Raw genomic sequence first — 17,278 nt, 5'->3', positions numbered from 1 at the left:
TTTTGTATTATTCCGAATTTGTTTACGATGAAACGAATAAACGATAGAAAGGAAAATTAGACGTAACTTACCAGAAAGATTACACAAATTGGATATCAAATGTGTGAACATAATTTTGCGACTGCAATTAGTATTAATAGCAGAGACAGAGTCACTAATTTCACCATTGTATAGTTCTATGCTTTTTCTGAATAATCAAACTATAAACTAATTCTGCTTAAACAAGCAAAGTAGATTATCCTCTCTCCTTTTCGTTTCTCGTGTCATCATAACAGCGGTCAATTCCAAATCCTACACTAAAATATGTGTCCAGTAAATATTTTTGAATTCTTTCCTGACCCATGTTTTTCGTGCAAACATCGACCACATCGAGCTTACCAGCCTGTCTCTTTGTATTTGAACAGTTTATAAAAAATAATAGAAATTGAAATGCTTACCTGAAACAAACGTGAATTATTACTGTAAGAACAAGACAGACAAATGATATTCCACAGCCAATGTTAGATATAACAGATAAGGGTTTAACAGTTTTTATATCGTCCTCATTCGAGTAGACATCCTAGAATAGAAACAAACAACCATAGTTTAGCTCCACCTCGTCCTCTTTTCTTATATGTTAGTTAACATTTATATAACAAATGTGTATAATGTCGGTGTAGGAGATGAGGACGTTTGCATGTTGTATTATTAATGTTCCTTACAACGCTGACAATAATAGAGACATTAACAGTGACCTAGCTGTTTAATCTCCATCCTTGTGATATCAGTAGAACTCATATGGACTTAACTAACATGTTTTGTATTTCAGCTTTTCCTTCAGGTTGAAATATTTACCATAGATAGGGGAATGGTTTACTGCTGTAGGTAGCAGAGGTATTAACTGACAGGTATTTGATAGATGTATATTCTATGTATATTACTGACATGAAAGTCTAGGGCGAAGAAATCCCATGAACTAGAGGAAAGATCTTGTAACAGAATCATGAAGGGACCAGAGTTTAATGTCTGGGCAACAAACACACCTCAACATAAATGAAGATATTTAAATCAAGAAAGATGACTCTGACAACCTCTATGCCATTCATATAAACGCTGGAGGAATCACCATGCAATGGAATTAAGAATGGTAGCTTCGTGCATTTAAAAGGCATCATCCTGAGTATAAACTATAAACAACAGCAATGGCAACAAAAACAACAGTGGCGTTTTACAATATATCAACCTTATATATTTACCAAGATATCCTCCAACACAAAGTCTTGTGTGTATGTTATTATACAACTCTTTTAAAATTTTTGATGCAATGACATAACTGCCAAATTACAAGTAATTAACAACTTGTCATAATGTTACCAACCATTAATAAGGCAAAACTTGTAAGATGGTCGCAGGAACAGACTGCTTTCTTTCCAGGTACATAATCGGACATCTTACAGCCTTTTGTTGACCAACGAGGATCATCTGGAGATTCATCCCAGTAAACACATTCTGGGTTGCCAGCATTCTGAAACAAATTAAATTCTATTAATTTAATCAAATTACTTTGTAATTAGAATGCATGTAATTATGATATGTCTCTTATGACTTACAAAAACATCGAAGATACCAAGGTCATTAATGTTTGGTTGGTATTGACATTGTGAACTCCATATCAGATGCTGTGACATAGTTTAACTGACCATTGCATCTTGTTTATAAATCTATGTCTTTTCTCATAATTTACACTGCATCGTCATAAGAATGGAAGAAAAAGATGTTGGATGGAGTGGTTCAGAAAATATTTAAAATGATGTGGTGGTCACGGCTGGGATGTGTTTCATCATATGTCTACTGGGTTAGTGATGCATGAATATAAACAGCAACAATAATAAATACACATCTATTACCTGGTGTATTAAATTGAATGATATTTTAACTGGTTCATCAAGGTTGCTTATTGGAATGTTAGGAATATTGGCAGCCAGAACATAGTTGTTAATGTTAGTATTTCCTTTGGAGTTTTGTGTTACCTGTAAAGAGAAGTTACTAATTAAATTAATTTATTCAATGGAATACATTGTTAAAGCATGAAACGATCGAACGTTAGTATTGTTCTCTTAAGGTTATTTCTACAGATATAAAATAGAAATTTTAGCCAACACTGAATTTTGTTACAACGTTTCGTATCTGGATGTCCGATTTAAACTATGAAATCGAAAACGAAATGTGTAATGGCATATTGTGAAGGGTTTTTCCTCTTCATCAGCACCCGTCTAACCCATTCTCGACTACGACCATACTGCTTATATAGCCACCGCATTCACTCATTGGATATACCAATCAACCTACTAAACGCATTCCTGAAGCTGGTACGTAAATATTAATGAGTTGTAAGTACGTGCTATTTCGTTATACAGCCATGATATACTATAAACTATATTAAATATCTTTTATAAGTCAATATCACGTTCTACTGCGTTACCAGTGCTTTTTACATTATTTTGTTAAGGTTATTCCTACAACGTTACGTATCGAGACGTCAGATGAAAACAAACAATGTAATCGAAGAGGAAAATGGGTATTGAGCGTATATGTCATATTTCGAGGGCTTCCTGCCCCTTTTATCAGCACTCATCTAACCCATTAGACAGTCGTTACTTTAGTCAGCAGCACAACTTAATACAATATATATTAGTTTCAAAATTTGGTCCAAGGCCAGCAATTTCGGGAGGAGGGGTAAATCGATTACATCAACCCCGGTGCTCTTATTTCATCGATCTCGAAATGATGAAAGGCAGAGTCAACCTCGGTGGAATTTGAACTCACAACATAAAAAGGAACCAAATGCCACAAAATATTTTACCTGGCGTGCTAACGACTCTGCCAGCTCAAACCTCTATAATAATCCTTTCTACTGGAAGCACAAAGCCTCAAATTTAGAGGAAGAGATTAAGTCGATTACATCGACCCCAGTGCGTAACTGGTACTAGCTTTATCGACCTCGGCGGAATTTGAACTCAGAACGTAGCAGCAGACGAAATACCGCTAAGCATTTCGTCCAGTGTGCTAACGATTCTGCCAGTTTAACACCTTACATTCTATAATAATAAATGCCAAAACGAATTTCTGAGTGTCAGTGTGTCACACTTTCACTCCTTCATTTACTATTCGATGACACGTCTACTATTCCTCATGTTGTACTTAGAGTAATAGTAATCATAGAGACGGTGAGGGCAGTAATGGATTGGAGGTTGTGGTGGTAATGGGGTGATAGTAATAGTATGAGCTGTAGTTGTGATAGAGGCAGAGGCGATGGTGGTGTAGGGAAAGGCGGCACAGTCAAAAGAATTGATGGTAGTGGCGTCAGAAATCTGAATGGCGTGTGTATTGCAGTTGTGGTGGCGATGGTGGTGGTACTGGTGATGGTGATGGTGGAAAACAATCAACAGAAACAGAGAGAGAAAGAAAGAGGGTAGAGAAAAAATAAACTGTACTGACCCCCGAATGGGAAGACAAAAAATGTTGTCTATCATTCAGCTTTGCAATAAGTTCCAAGTCAACAAATTCTATCATTCTTTTGATGAAAATTGTTCATTGCTTGAAAAATATTGGTCAAGTTTAATAAAATTTAATATGTATTCAATGCATGAAGTGTTATTGTTGGGACCAAGACCCTATGAAGAGCCCTCCACAGGAGCTAGCTTCAAAGCTGCCCGACAGGGCGGCTTTTAAGCTTGTAATACAATATATATTACAATAAAATATTCCATGGGAGGCCACACATGACGGTTGTACTTGTTTTAGGGAATGGACAGTTCGTTTTACATCGAAATTGATTAGATAAACGGTTGGTACTTATCAAGTCCATTTGGTAATTAACGATTCCCGTGTCCAAACTCATCCTTAGCACCTTGTGTCGATAAATATCTAACACAGACTCTGGTTGATAAATAAGAGGTCGAGGGGTATTTAGCGGTTGAAATCGTTCTCTCATCCCAATTGTGAGTATAGACGTGTATATATGTGTGTGTGTATGGGTGTCAGTCTGTGCGTGTGTATAGTGTGTATCTATCTGCTTGTTTGTCTGTCTGTCTGTCTGTCTGTCTGTCTGTATGTATGTATGTATGTATGCATGTATGTATGTAGCGAGCGCACATAGCCTAATGGTTAGGGTGTTGTAACATAGAATTCAAAATACATGGAATTTACATTATTTACATTTGACGGATATTTGTCATCTTGTTTGTTGTTAAAACAACATTTCGGCTGAGATACCCTCCAGCCTTCGTCAGGTGTCTTGGGGAAATTTCGAAACTGGGTTCTCATTCCTAACGATGTTACTCGACACAGTCTGTCTGTCTGTCTGTCTGTCTGTCTGTCTGTCTGTCTGTATGTATGTATGTATGTATGTATGTATATATGCTTGGATGTATGTAGTGAGCGCACATAGCCTAATGGTTAGGGTGTTGTAACATAGAATTCAAAATACATCAAATTTTCCAGTCTTTATTTAGATTCTTTTATTTGTTTTAGTCATTTTGACGGGACTATGCTGGTGCATCGCTTTTATCGACTAAACCAACTCAGGACTCATTACTTGTAAGCCTAGTACTTATTCTATCGGTCGCTTTTGCCGAAGAACTAAGTTACGGGGACGCAAACACACCAACATCGGTTGTGAAGCGATGGTGGGTACAAACATAGACACACAAACATATACACGTATACATGCGCACACACACACAAACATATATATATATATGTATGTATGTATGCATATATATGAATGTATGTATATATATATATATATATATATATATATATATATATATATACATGCATATATATATATATATATATATATATATATATATATATATATACATATATATGCACATATATAAATCTATATAAAAAAGGATACGATCAATATTTAAAATATCGATTTCATCAAGTGGCCAGCTTGGGAATAAAAACCATCAAAGGTAATAATTATTTAAAATTATAATTTAGAGTATCTAAGAGATAAAACCACGCTGAAAATAGCAGTCAAATCTTGACTATAAAACCACAATAAATGTGTATATAGCACCAGGAGTGTGCTATATGAACATTTATTGTGGTTTTAGAGTCAAGCTTTATATATATATATATACTAGCAGAAACACCCGGCGGTGCCCGGGTTAAAAAGAATAATGAAATCTAAAAACGCCGTCTAGACTACGCAACCCTCAACTGTTAGTAGCTACGATACCATATTTCTACATTAATAACTCTCCAATCCATGCCAGCATGGAACATAGATATTAAGTGGAATGTTAGAAGAAAGTTTTCAACTCATATGTATATAAAGTAAACACACGTAATTCAGAAACACGTTTTTGTGTATCTTATTTCGTAATCAAACAAACAGGTACAGATTATAAATAATGAAAGGCCAATTTTGGTGATTCATTTGACAGAGGTAGTAGAGAGACAATGCGATGATAAATCTGAGTTTGGGTCTTGAAAGTTTGGATGAATGCTGCCTCAGTTAAATCTCTTGTGGTTCCAAATGATGTCATCTGTAGTACAGCGTCGTATTGTCTAATTTTGTTTTGCAAATGTTAGGAATCTTGGTCAGTTGATGATAACAGTTTCTTCAATAGCTCTGGAGGTTGAGGATTGTGGAATTGTTGGGAATGTTTTTAACTTTGGTGTTATATGTATTGCTTGAATTTCTTTGACATATGAAATATATGTATTTTCACTGGGTTTGTAAAAGAGAGTTGTGTAGCTCTCGAGTTTTAGGGATTCACACAGACACACAGACAGACAGACACACATTCTCATCTTTATATATAGATATATATATATATACACACACACACGCACCCAAACACACGTATATATATGTATATCAATATAAATATATGAAAGTCAATGAAGTTTCGTAAAAGAAGGTGATCATGTACATATTTTCTTGCTGTTGTGATTATAACACCTCGTTGTAAACAATGTTCCTTGTTTTCCCTTGTGGAGCATATGCAAATAGGTTTTTTTTGCTGCCCACCCTTGAGCAGCCAACATACAGTTGTCCATGTGAGAAGCGGGGCTCTTCCAAGAGAAGACCAGCTACAGACAGTGCTCATCTGTTATGTTCGGGTTAAAATTTCATCAACATCAAAAATATATGAATTTTCATGGGAGTTATGGCCGTTATGCATAGAATATAATTTCCAAATTGCAGACAAAATTTACAATCGATAAATGTCTTAGAATAACCAGTCTCTCATCTGGGAAGGCCTTGAAATCAATGTTACCAACTGGAGACTATGTGTGTCGCAGAGATAATAAAAAGACTCAAAGGAGGTCTGCAACGAAATAATTTTACTCAATACTTTGCAAGTGAATCAGTGGAGGCAAAGATGCGTTTCATTTACTTGACAATTTATGCACTACATTGCAGAAATCACAATGTAAGTATATCTGAAAGGGTAGTCTTACACTGTTGTACTGTTGAATTACAAATAATGCTCATCTGTTATGTTTGGGTTAAAATTTCATCAACATCAAAAATATATGAATTTTCATGTGAGTTATGGCCGTTATGCATAGAATGTAATTTCCAAATTTCATAAAGATCCATTCAGTACTTTTGACGTAGTTTTGGATAAGAAAACAAATGACTAATGTGTGTGTTTGTGTCCATGTGTATGTGTGTGATGGGTGTATATATGTATAGATATCTGTATGTATGTATACATATGTATATATGTGTACATATTACATGTACATCTATATATATATATATACATCTACACATATGTATACATATACATGTATGCATATATATCTATACATATACGTGTACATATACATCTATATATATATACATATACATCGCTCTCTCTCTCTTTCTCTCTCTCTGAAAGTATCTGTCATTACAGTATCGAAATGTGATTGTTTCAGTTAGTGGAATAGTTTCATTTTTAAAGTGAAAGTATTTGACATGAGTGTTTTTGTTTCACTTTTGACACTAATACTTAAATAGTGGAGGAGATATTATGTTGCCGTGGGCTCGAACTCTGCAAGAAGTTAAAAAAAGTTTTTGACTAAAACATAACTGGAACCCTAAGTAAGGCATGTGTAAAATTTGAACGAAATTGGTTGCGTAGTTCTCAAGTTTTAGGGATATACACACACACACACACACACAGACAGACAAACAGACAGACAGACACACATTCTCATTTATATATATATATACAATAAATATATACAATAAATGTTTATATAGCACCAGGAGTGTGCTATATGAACATTTATTGTGGTTTTAGTGTCAAGCTTTATATATATATATATTTATATATATATATATATATATATATATATATATATATATATATATATATATATATATATATATATACATATAAATTTTATAAAGAATATTCAAAAGGTATATTTTATTGAAACAATTATGGACTAGAGGCAATTCAATTCTGGCTGGACCAATTCCCGGTTGAAATCCCAAACAGGATCAGTAAAGAATTCATTACTAAATCGGTTGAATTCATCTTACGAAACAACCACTTCATGTTTGACAATAGTTTCTACCGACAAAATCCGGAATTGCTATGGGCACTAAGGAAGCTCCAGTCATTGCGAACCTGACAATGGGTTACTTTGAAGTAATAATATACCAGGAATCTTTATCTACCTTTGGTAACACCCTTTCCCAATACATAAAAGAAAATTGGAAAAGATTCCTGGACAGCTGTTTCATACTCTGGAATGAAAACACAGATGAACTCTTGAAATTCAAAAGTCTATTGAACAGTGTCAACCCAAACATACAGTTCACAATGGAATACAACCAAAAGGAGCTCCCATTCTTGGATATATTAATTAAAAAAGTAAACCTAAAAATAGAAACGGACATATTTTACAAAATCACAGACGCCAAACAATATCTACTATTTGATACATGCCACCCAAGACTCAACAAAACAAACATCCCCTTCAACCTTGCAAGAAGGATATTCATAATAGTGTCAGAACAAAATAGCAGAGACTTTAGACTACAAAAACTCAAAAGCACACTAATTGACAGACACTTCCAAGTTCAACTCATCGAGGATGGAATCAGACATGCATCACAAATCGACATAGAAAACTTGAGAAAAGTTAAACACAGCAAGACACCTTCCCCGAAAATACTGACGTACTTATCCACAAACAACCCCAGAAATAAAGAAGCCTTCACCATTATCACCCAAAACATACCAATGCTGCATAAGGACCCCAAATTAAAGGAAATTTTACACACACACAAAATCATTAAAAGCTACAAACAACCAAAATCACTAAAAAAGATCCTCACAAAGGCAAAGTTATTTTCCAAAATAACAGATGCAAAAGTGCAAAAATGTGGTCGACCAAATTGCGCAACATGCCCAAACCTTCTAGAAAGATCAGAATTTCTTTTCAAAGAGTGACAAAAATTCAAAGTTAAATCTGACTTTACTTGTGCCTCAGAAAACCTTATTTATGTAATAAGATGCTCGGGCTGCAACGAAAACTACATAGGATCCACAGGATTATCGCTCAGACGCAGATGCACTCTACATCGACAGCAGATTGCATTCTCAGAATACCGAATGATGCTCTTTAGTGAACATATTGAGAAATGCGCAAAACAAATTTACCACAATTTATAATCTTTCCATTTTATGAATATGCCATTGGAACACCAACGCAAATTAGATTAAATAAGGAAACGTTCTTCATTCAAAAATGTAAACCCAAACTTAACTATTGCTAACACTTTTAAATAAGGAAATTCATCTCACTGAGAGGAAAAAATATAGAACAAAACCTAACATACTATTCCCTCTAAACTAAACTATGGTAAATTAATCAAAATCTACCACCTCCTACATTTCGATTATTTCCCTTATACCAGAAGAAATCCCTGATTACTTCCCCCTATCTAGAACTCTTTTTTTATACACGGGAGCGAAGACATGTTACGATACAAGTAGAGAAATTTGAAAAGACAACACGAAACCAAATACAATGTTTATATACCCGAACTTTTATAACATTTTCTGACATAATTTAAATATATACTTTAACCATGTAACACAAGCCTTCTGTAGTTTTTTCACGCTTGTTTATCTTTTATATATATATTTACGACGGTCTTCTTACAGTTTCTGTCTACCAAATCCACTTACAAAGCTTTGGTCTGCCCAGGGCTAAAGCAGAAGACACTTGTCCAAGTTGCCACGCAATGGGATTGAATCTGGAACGATGTGGTTGTTAAACAAACTCCCACACAGTCACTCCTTTATAAACTGTGAATTTCCCTGCCTAGAACTTTCATACATACTTACCTGGTTTCCGATGACGAAATATTCAGTGTACGGACATGCTAGCTTATCACTTGGGGCATCCCAGAAAAAGCTGAGATATCACAAATGATATCCAATTTCAATTACTATAAATGAATCGAGATACTCGTCCTGCCTTGATTTTTGTTGTCCTTTCTCTCTAATATATACCTATTAACACGGCATTCTAATACGGGTCCCTAGCTCCAGCCTCAGCCGTGAAGAACTTGGAACATAGCGGATGACCAATTATAGCACTTACTCTGCGTATCTATTCGTTTGATCACCAGTGAACTAAACCCCGCCAAATCCTTGATATATATATATATATGTATATATATATATATATATATATATATATATATATATATATATATATATATATATATATATATATATATATATATGCCTCTCCCTAGACACAACACAATTTGCTTCAATACATGAATTCACATAAATAATCTTACAAGCCAAATACAAACGAAATATATGTATGGTGTCCGAGCTAAATCTGACAATTTTTATAAAATGGAAAGGAAAGAAAAATATCCCTTCCAAATATTAAAGTATTCTCAAAAATCAAAACAATGTCCACAGGTTTATGACTGGAAGGTAATAGTTTACTGGACGTATGCGTCCTCAGCTGCAACTACGGTCGCGAGACATCATCGGAACCTGACAAATGCGTTTCTCACCGGGTACCTGGTTTTTGAACACATGTCTGATATTAGCAACCAGCTCAGCCTTGCTCCTGCAGGCAGGCAGGCAGGCAGGCAGGCAGGCAGGCAGGCAGGCAGGCAGGCAGGCAGGCAGGCAGGCTGATGTCTTTCTCAACCTGACCCACACATAGTAATTCATGGGATTGCAATAGGGGGAATTAGGAGGTCTGAAATTGGGGTTGCTGAAGCAACAATGACGTAGGCAGGCGTCTGGTTTTGCTGAAAGCGGAGACTGGCTGGTGTGAGATACATCGCTGCATGAAACGAGTTGCCTGTGGTTAGTGGCGAGTGCCAAGGACCTAGAGCAATCGAGAACTGCCGTCCTTATAGAGAATACTAGGCTCCCAGAGCCGGTGATTAATTTCCTGCGTAAGGAAAAACAAACAGTTGATAACACACGATTGGACGGTTGAAAACCGGACAATGCAACAAATTCGGATAATCACAAGGTCATGTTATCTGCTGGAAGGAAAAGGGCTTGTGGAGTCAATATCTGGGTATCTAAACCTAGATGAGTCAAAACGAAAACCTCTCTCTCTCTCTCTCTCTCTGTCACACACACACACACACACACACACACACACACACACACACGCACACACACAAACACACACACACACACACACATATAAATTTTGCTTTTGTATTTGGTTTACAAGATTCTTTATGTGGATTCGTATGTTGAAGCATATTTTATTGTATCTGGGGAGAGTCATTCTCTTTTAGTGCCTTATTACTTAACACACTCACCGGTTCGATTTCCATTCATTTACTTATTTACTTTTCTAAGCTTTTCGTTGCTTCTTGCAATTTTTTGAGGAGTCGTTTACTCTGCACGCTATGGCAGCTGCGCTCGTTTTGTTGGTTTATTTGTTTGTGCGCATGTGTGTGCGTCACTGTGCATGTGGATACACATATGTATGTATATATGTATATATGCATATGCATGTATGTGTGTGTATGCATATATATATATATATATATATATATATGTAAGCATGTGTATGCGTTTGTACGTATGAATGTATTCAGCATATCCATGTGCTTGTGTGAAGTGTGCATGTGTGTATATGGGGATGTGTTTCAGAGTTCATTTGTGTATATGTGTGTGTGTTTGTTTGTCTGCATTACCTATCTGCCTATCTATCTATTTATCTATCATTTTACTTACATATCCATTTGCATATATATATATATATATATATATATATATAGTTATCGCCAAGCCAACATGGCAGTCCCAAAATTAGGACGAAAGCTGCCGTGAATTAGCTCCAAGAAGCCATCGCCTCTAGCTAGCTATGTGACACACGAAACCTGTGTCCTTTATAACCTTCGAACAGGGGAGGTCAGCAGTGTCCCCCTGCTGGCTTGGCATCTGCAGACTAGACTAGTTTCAGGGTGTTGCCCCTTGTCAATGCAGAGTAGCCAAGCCTTAGCCAGGCGGCGCTGCTGACTATCTGCTCGAAGGTTATTTATCTAATTTCAGTGGAATCTATCCACTGGTTTTCAGAAATAGAGTTATTAATATTTCTAAGTCTCTCTAAAGGAGACTACGGCAGCGGTACTGGAAATTAATAGTTATCGCCAAGCCAACATGGCAGTCCCAAAATTAGGACGAAAGCTGCCGTGAATTAGCTCCAAGAAGCCATCGCCTCTAGCTAGCTATGTGACACACGAAACCTGTGTCCTTTATAACCTTCGAACAGGGGAGGTCAGCAGTGTCCCCCTGCTGGCTTGGCATCTGCAGACTAGACTAGTTTCAGGGTGTTGCCCCTTGTCAATGCAGAGTAGCCAAGCCTTAGCCAGGCGGCGCTGCTGACTATCTGCTCGAAGGTTATTTATCTAATTTCAGTGGAATCTATCCACTGGTTTTCAGAAATAGAGGCGATGGCTTCTTGGAGCTAATTCACGGCAGCTTTCGTCCTAATTTTGGGACTGCCATGTTGGCTTGGCGATAACTATTAATTTCCAGTACCGCTGCCGTAGTCTCCTTTAGAGAGACTTAGAAATATTAATAACTCTATTTCTGAAAACCAGTGGATAGATTCCACTGAAATTAGATAAATAACCTTCGAGCAGATAGTCAGCAGCGCCGCCTGGCTAAGGCTTGGCTACTCTGCATTGACAAGGGGCAACACCCTGAAACTAGTCTAGTCTGCAGATGCCAAGCCAGCAGGGGGACACTGCTGACCTCCCCTGTTCGAAGGTTATAAAGGACACAGGTTTCGTGTGTCACATAGCTAGCTAGAGGCGATGGCTTCTTGGAGCTAATTCACGGCAGCTTTCGTCCTAATTTTGGGACTGCCATGTTGGCTTGGCGATAACTATTAATTTCCAGTACCGCTGCCGTAGTCTCCTTTAGAGAGACTTAGAAATATTAATAACTCTATTTCTGAAAACCAGTGGATAGATTCCACTGAAATTAGATAAATAACCTTCGAGCAGATAGTCAGCAGCGCCGCCTGGCTAAGGCTTGGCTACTCTGCATTGACAAGGGGCAACACCCTGAAACTAGTCTAGTCTGAAGATGCCAAGCCAGCAGGGGGACACTGCTGACCTCCCCTGTTCGAAGGTTATAAAGGACACAGGTTTCGTGTGTCACATAGCTAGCTAGAGGCGATGGCTTCTTGGAGCTAATTCACGGCAGCTTTCGTCCTAATTTTGGGACTGCCATGTTGGCTTGGCGATAACTATTAATTTCCAGTACCGCTGCCGTAGTCTCCTTTAGAGAGACTTAGAAATATTAATAACTCTATATATATATATATATATATATATATATATATATATACATATACACAATTATATTTCCCTACTTTTAGGTCACTTTAAATAAAACCCTTAATTCAATAGCACTGTGTACAAACTCTATGCTTGGAATGACGACTTTAAATGCTATTGGCTTTTACTCATAAGATACTGGAATCTTATATGTATACCATTCTGCCTAAATAATGGAGCTACAAATGCAATATCCCTGCATATCTCACATCTATTTTCATTCCTCCACTTCACTCACTATTTCGTATCTTATCTAAATTAACTATTGCTTAACCATTCTCTCACACCGCCTCCATTGAAGGGATATAATAAATATCCTGGAAACAACTGTAAGTCCTATTTATAAATGTTCTAAAATCTTCACAGCCTTGGTTTTTTATCTCATTCTGAAAAGATTTTTTTATATATACATATAAACTTCAGATCAAATGAATTTCAGGCTCCGAGTTAAGAAAGGATAAACCAACAACAGACGGATTGTGGTTCACTGAGGCTGTTTCAGTTGAGTTTTTATTGATGAACAGAAGTATTACAGTATGCAAAAAAGAAAACAAAACATTTTCACCAGGAGAAAATAGGTAAGAACTTCTAGAATAGTTCGAACTTCTCAAGAACAAATCCATAGTGCCAGATGAGTGTGTCGACCCAAATTCGGTCAGTGAGTGTAGCCATGTGTGACCTTAATGACTCGTTGTCTATTCGATCAGTAACTTGTTAATGTATGCATAACTGGAGGATCAAATCCGTGTTTACTTTACTGAATACGTATTTGGTCGTTATACATTGTTTTGTACAAGGTTACCTTAGCACGGACCCGACCTTGGTGCTCTCATTGTTTAATTACCTGACTCTTTCGAATCTTGGAAATCTCTGTCTGTCTGTCTGTCTGTCTCTCTCTCTCTCTCTCTCTCTCTCTCTCTCTCACACACACACACACATACACACATATATACATACATACAAACACATATATATATATATATATATATATATATATATATATATATATATATATATATATATATATGTATGTGTGTGTGTGTGTGTGCGTATGTATGTGTGGATATATATATATATATATATATATATATATATATATATATATATATGTATACTAGTATATGGGTTTTAAGCAACTGACCCCGAATGGGAAGATTTGCAAACAGATCCCTGACTTGTTTTGGAGAATTTGTTGCGATTGCTTCCTCCAGAGTCATATCCCAATGATGACCATTTTCCTCGCAAAATATTTTATCTAAAAAAATCGCCGAAAACAATCGCAATAACGAAAACATGGGAGTCCAAAATTTCAGGATTGCAGATCCGGATCCGGGCTGGAAAGTTTTTAATTTACTCACAGAGTTGGCGTTTAGATTATAAAAACTCTTATCGTACAAAAAATGTGTCGCAAAAAAGGACTTGGGGGAAGTTTCTCGGATCCGTACGGTGTTACTAAGAAGCTGTGCACTAAACAGAAATGTGACACTTTATCATGCACGAAAGAAGAATTGGATGCTCATATGAAAGAGACCTACAACGATCCGCATCGTAACCAGCCACTGCCACTTCTAAATAGGCAAAAGCATCTCTTAGAATCTGATATCGAATTTCAAATTGGGGATATCAGGGAGAAAGAGGTGAATGATTTCGTGAGAAAAGCTAGAGCAAAGAGTGCCCAAGGAAGTGTATAAAGTATATAAATATTGCAATCGTCTGCGAAAGAAGCTCTTTGTCTTACTCCGATAGCTGTGGCACGAAGAGACTCTTGTAGAGGATTGGTTTCAGGTAGAAGGTATATACCTGCCGAAGGAGGCCAATGCAAAGACTATGAAACAGTTTAGGCCGATATCCTTATTGAATGTGGAAGGCAAGATCTTTATAGGAATTCTCTCGAGGAGAACAGTGACATATTTACAGAAAAATGGATATGTTGACGAATCTGTTCAAAAGGCTGGGATGCACGGATGCGTTGAACAACTGTTATTCGATTTTCAAAGCGATCCAGGATGCCAAAGAGTACAAGACAAGTTTGAACATGGTATGGCTTGACCTAGCTAATGCATATCTCTCAGTACCGCACGAATTACTGAGGAGAGCCATGGACCACTTCCACATTCCAGACAAAGTAAACAAAATAATGAGGATATATTAGGATAGTTTTGAGATGAGGTTTACAGCTGGAGATTTATACAACAGATTGGCACCAATTGGAGATTAGCATTGCAGCTGGCTGCACAATATCGCAAAGTCTGACATTTGTTAAGGGAGTGCAGAAAGAAGTTAAGTTTCGAATAGCTGAAGAAAGTATTCTAACAGTCAAAGAATAACCCATCAAGAGCTTGGGGTGAATATATACTGGAACATTGTCATATAGGAGGCGCGGAATGGAAATTATGAAACAAGCCGAGGCTGGATTATCAGCGATTGATAACTCAAAGTTACCAGGGAAATATAGAATTTAGTACTTGCAGTTCGGCTTGTATCCGCGACTTTCGTGGCCACTTTTAATATACGTGGTAGCATTGTCACGAGTTCAAATCATTGAACAAAAATGTAATGTGTTCATGAGAAAGTGGCTAGGCCTACCTCGGATATTGAACAATTCAGCTCTTTATCGAAAAAGGGACTCGCTGCAGTTCCACTGGCGCTAATAGTCGAAATATATAAACTGGGAAAGGTACGAACGGCGATGATGCTAAGAGAGTCAAAGGACATGGAAATCAGCTGTAATGCACCGGATGTGAAAACAGCCAGAAAGTGGAAAACAGAAGCAGAAACTGATGCTATTTTGTCTTCTCTTACATAGCGAGATATGGTGGATGCAATGCAAATTCATCGGAAGGGACTTGGTTTTGTCGTAGATCGGTTCAGAACGTTTGCAAGTATGATGCGGTGTGAACACAGATCTGTTGTTAGCAACAGAGTCAAAACGAGGGGCGCAGAAAGAGGAGAGCTTCCTTTGATCCGATGTATTCAACAAGGACAGATGGCGAGATGGGAGGAACATGTTGCTGAGAGAAAAATAAGTTGGGATGAGATATGGAGGTGGATTATATCTCGGCTAAGTATTCTAATTCGTTCAGCCTATGATGTTTTGCCATCACCTACAAATCTAGTAAGATGGAACGTCTCAGAGAATTATATATGCAAATGCGAAACATATTCTTTCCAGCTGTTCATTAGCATTGAACAGGTATACATACAGACACAACCTGGTCCGTAAGGTTATCTTCAATGCTATGAAGAACCAAACTGATCTCAACAACAGTGAAAAATAAACGTGTGAAAATTGAACTAGAGATGTCATCACCTTTGTGCGCTCAGTACAGCGGATCCGTTTCAAGAAGAACAGCAACAAACTTCCTGTGAGTGACGAAAAGTGGAACGGCTGTTGGGAGGTGGCTGTCAATTTACTAGGATGTCAGGGACTCTTTTCCCATCCCAGCTGCAAAAAAGGATATTAATGTGGTGGGAAAAAAGAAAGTTGTGAAGCTAGTCGAGTTAACGGTTCCTCATGAAGATAACATGGAGACTGCTCGGGCTCAAAACATTGACCGTTATGTAAACCTACTCGGGGAATGTGAAGCACTGGCTGGAAAGCGGAGCATTTTCCAATCGAAGTCGGATGTAGAGAGTTTGTTGGGCACAGTGTGAGACGAGTGTTGTTATCGTTAGGCCTAATTCATCGTAAGGTAAATATAATCATGAGCAATATCCAAACTATAGTGGAAAAGGCTAGCCACTGGAGTTGGTTGAAAGAAGACGATGAGCAATGCCTAGAAGAATATTGAACTTTAGGATTAGGGTTAGGGTTAGCAAGCGGGGCCTCATATCAGTGAGTGGGGGCCGGTGCGCATTGATGCCGTCGACAAGTAGGCCCCGAAACAGCGCGCATTCTCTACTAATGACCCCATACACTTGCTGGCTTCCACTATGCAGAGTTCTCGACTGATAGCAATGTCTGTCATCGCCACAGATGGAGGAAGCAAGTTAAGGAGTGGGGTCGACACTTTTGAGAGAGCACGTATTCTGCATGAAAAACTTAAGCGAGCGTGCTCGAAAGCGCACTGCTGGTGTAGTGAATGGGGAAAGCTTGGTTTGCAATGTTTGCAGTCGTGTGTGCTTGTCCAGATCAGGGCTCATTAGCCACCAATGGAGCCGCAAATGCAAAATATGTCAGTCCTAGAGTGCACAATTTTCCTGAAGGTCAGTAATTGTCTTCTTCGGTCACGAGTGGACGGTAATGATATATATATATATATATATAAGAATTTAAGGAATGGAGAAAACGCATGTTATAATTGCATACTTTATTCCTACATATGTTTCAAAGGAATACAACCTGTGTGATCCATAGGGATCTTTGATATTAAAATTGTAACCTTCTCATCAGGGAAAGCATGGGAATCATCTTAAACG

General features: G+C 37.4%; 1 protein-coding gene across 1 annotated transcript in view; it reads right to left on the bottom strand.

The window, feature by feature from the left end:
• Positions 1-433: 433 nt before the first annotated feature.
• The window catches only part of LOC106876120 (uncharacterized), a 138,795-nt gene continuing 121,950 nt past the window's right edge, over positions 434-17,278 (bottom strand). Inside the window, exons 26-28 of the mRNA XM_089346163.1 lie at positions 1,887-2,009; positions 1,358-1,504; positions 434-559 (exon numbers count right to left, since the gene is read on the bottom strand). Of these exons, the coding sequence (XP_089202289.1) occupies positions 434-559; positions 1,358-1,504; positions 1,887-2,009 (396 nt within the window). The remainder of the gene's footprint in view (positions 560-1,357; positions 1,505-1,886; positions 2,010-17,278) is intronic.

This window comes from Octopus bimaculoides, chromosome 30 (assembly GCF_046866305.1).
Source record: "Octopus bimaculoides isolate indiv1 chromosome 30, ASM4686630v1, whole genome shotgun sequence".
NCBI classification, from domain to species: domain Eukaryota; kingdom Metazoa; phylum Mollusca; class Cephalopoda; order Octopoda; family Octopodidae; genus Octopus; species Octopus bimaculoides.
This window is presented reverse-complemented; position numbering and strand designations above follow the sequence as displayed.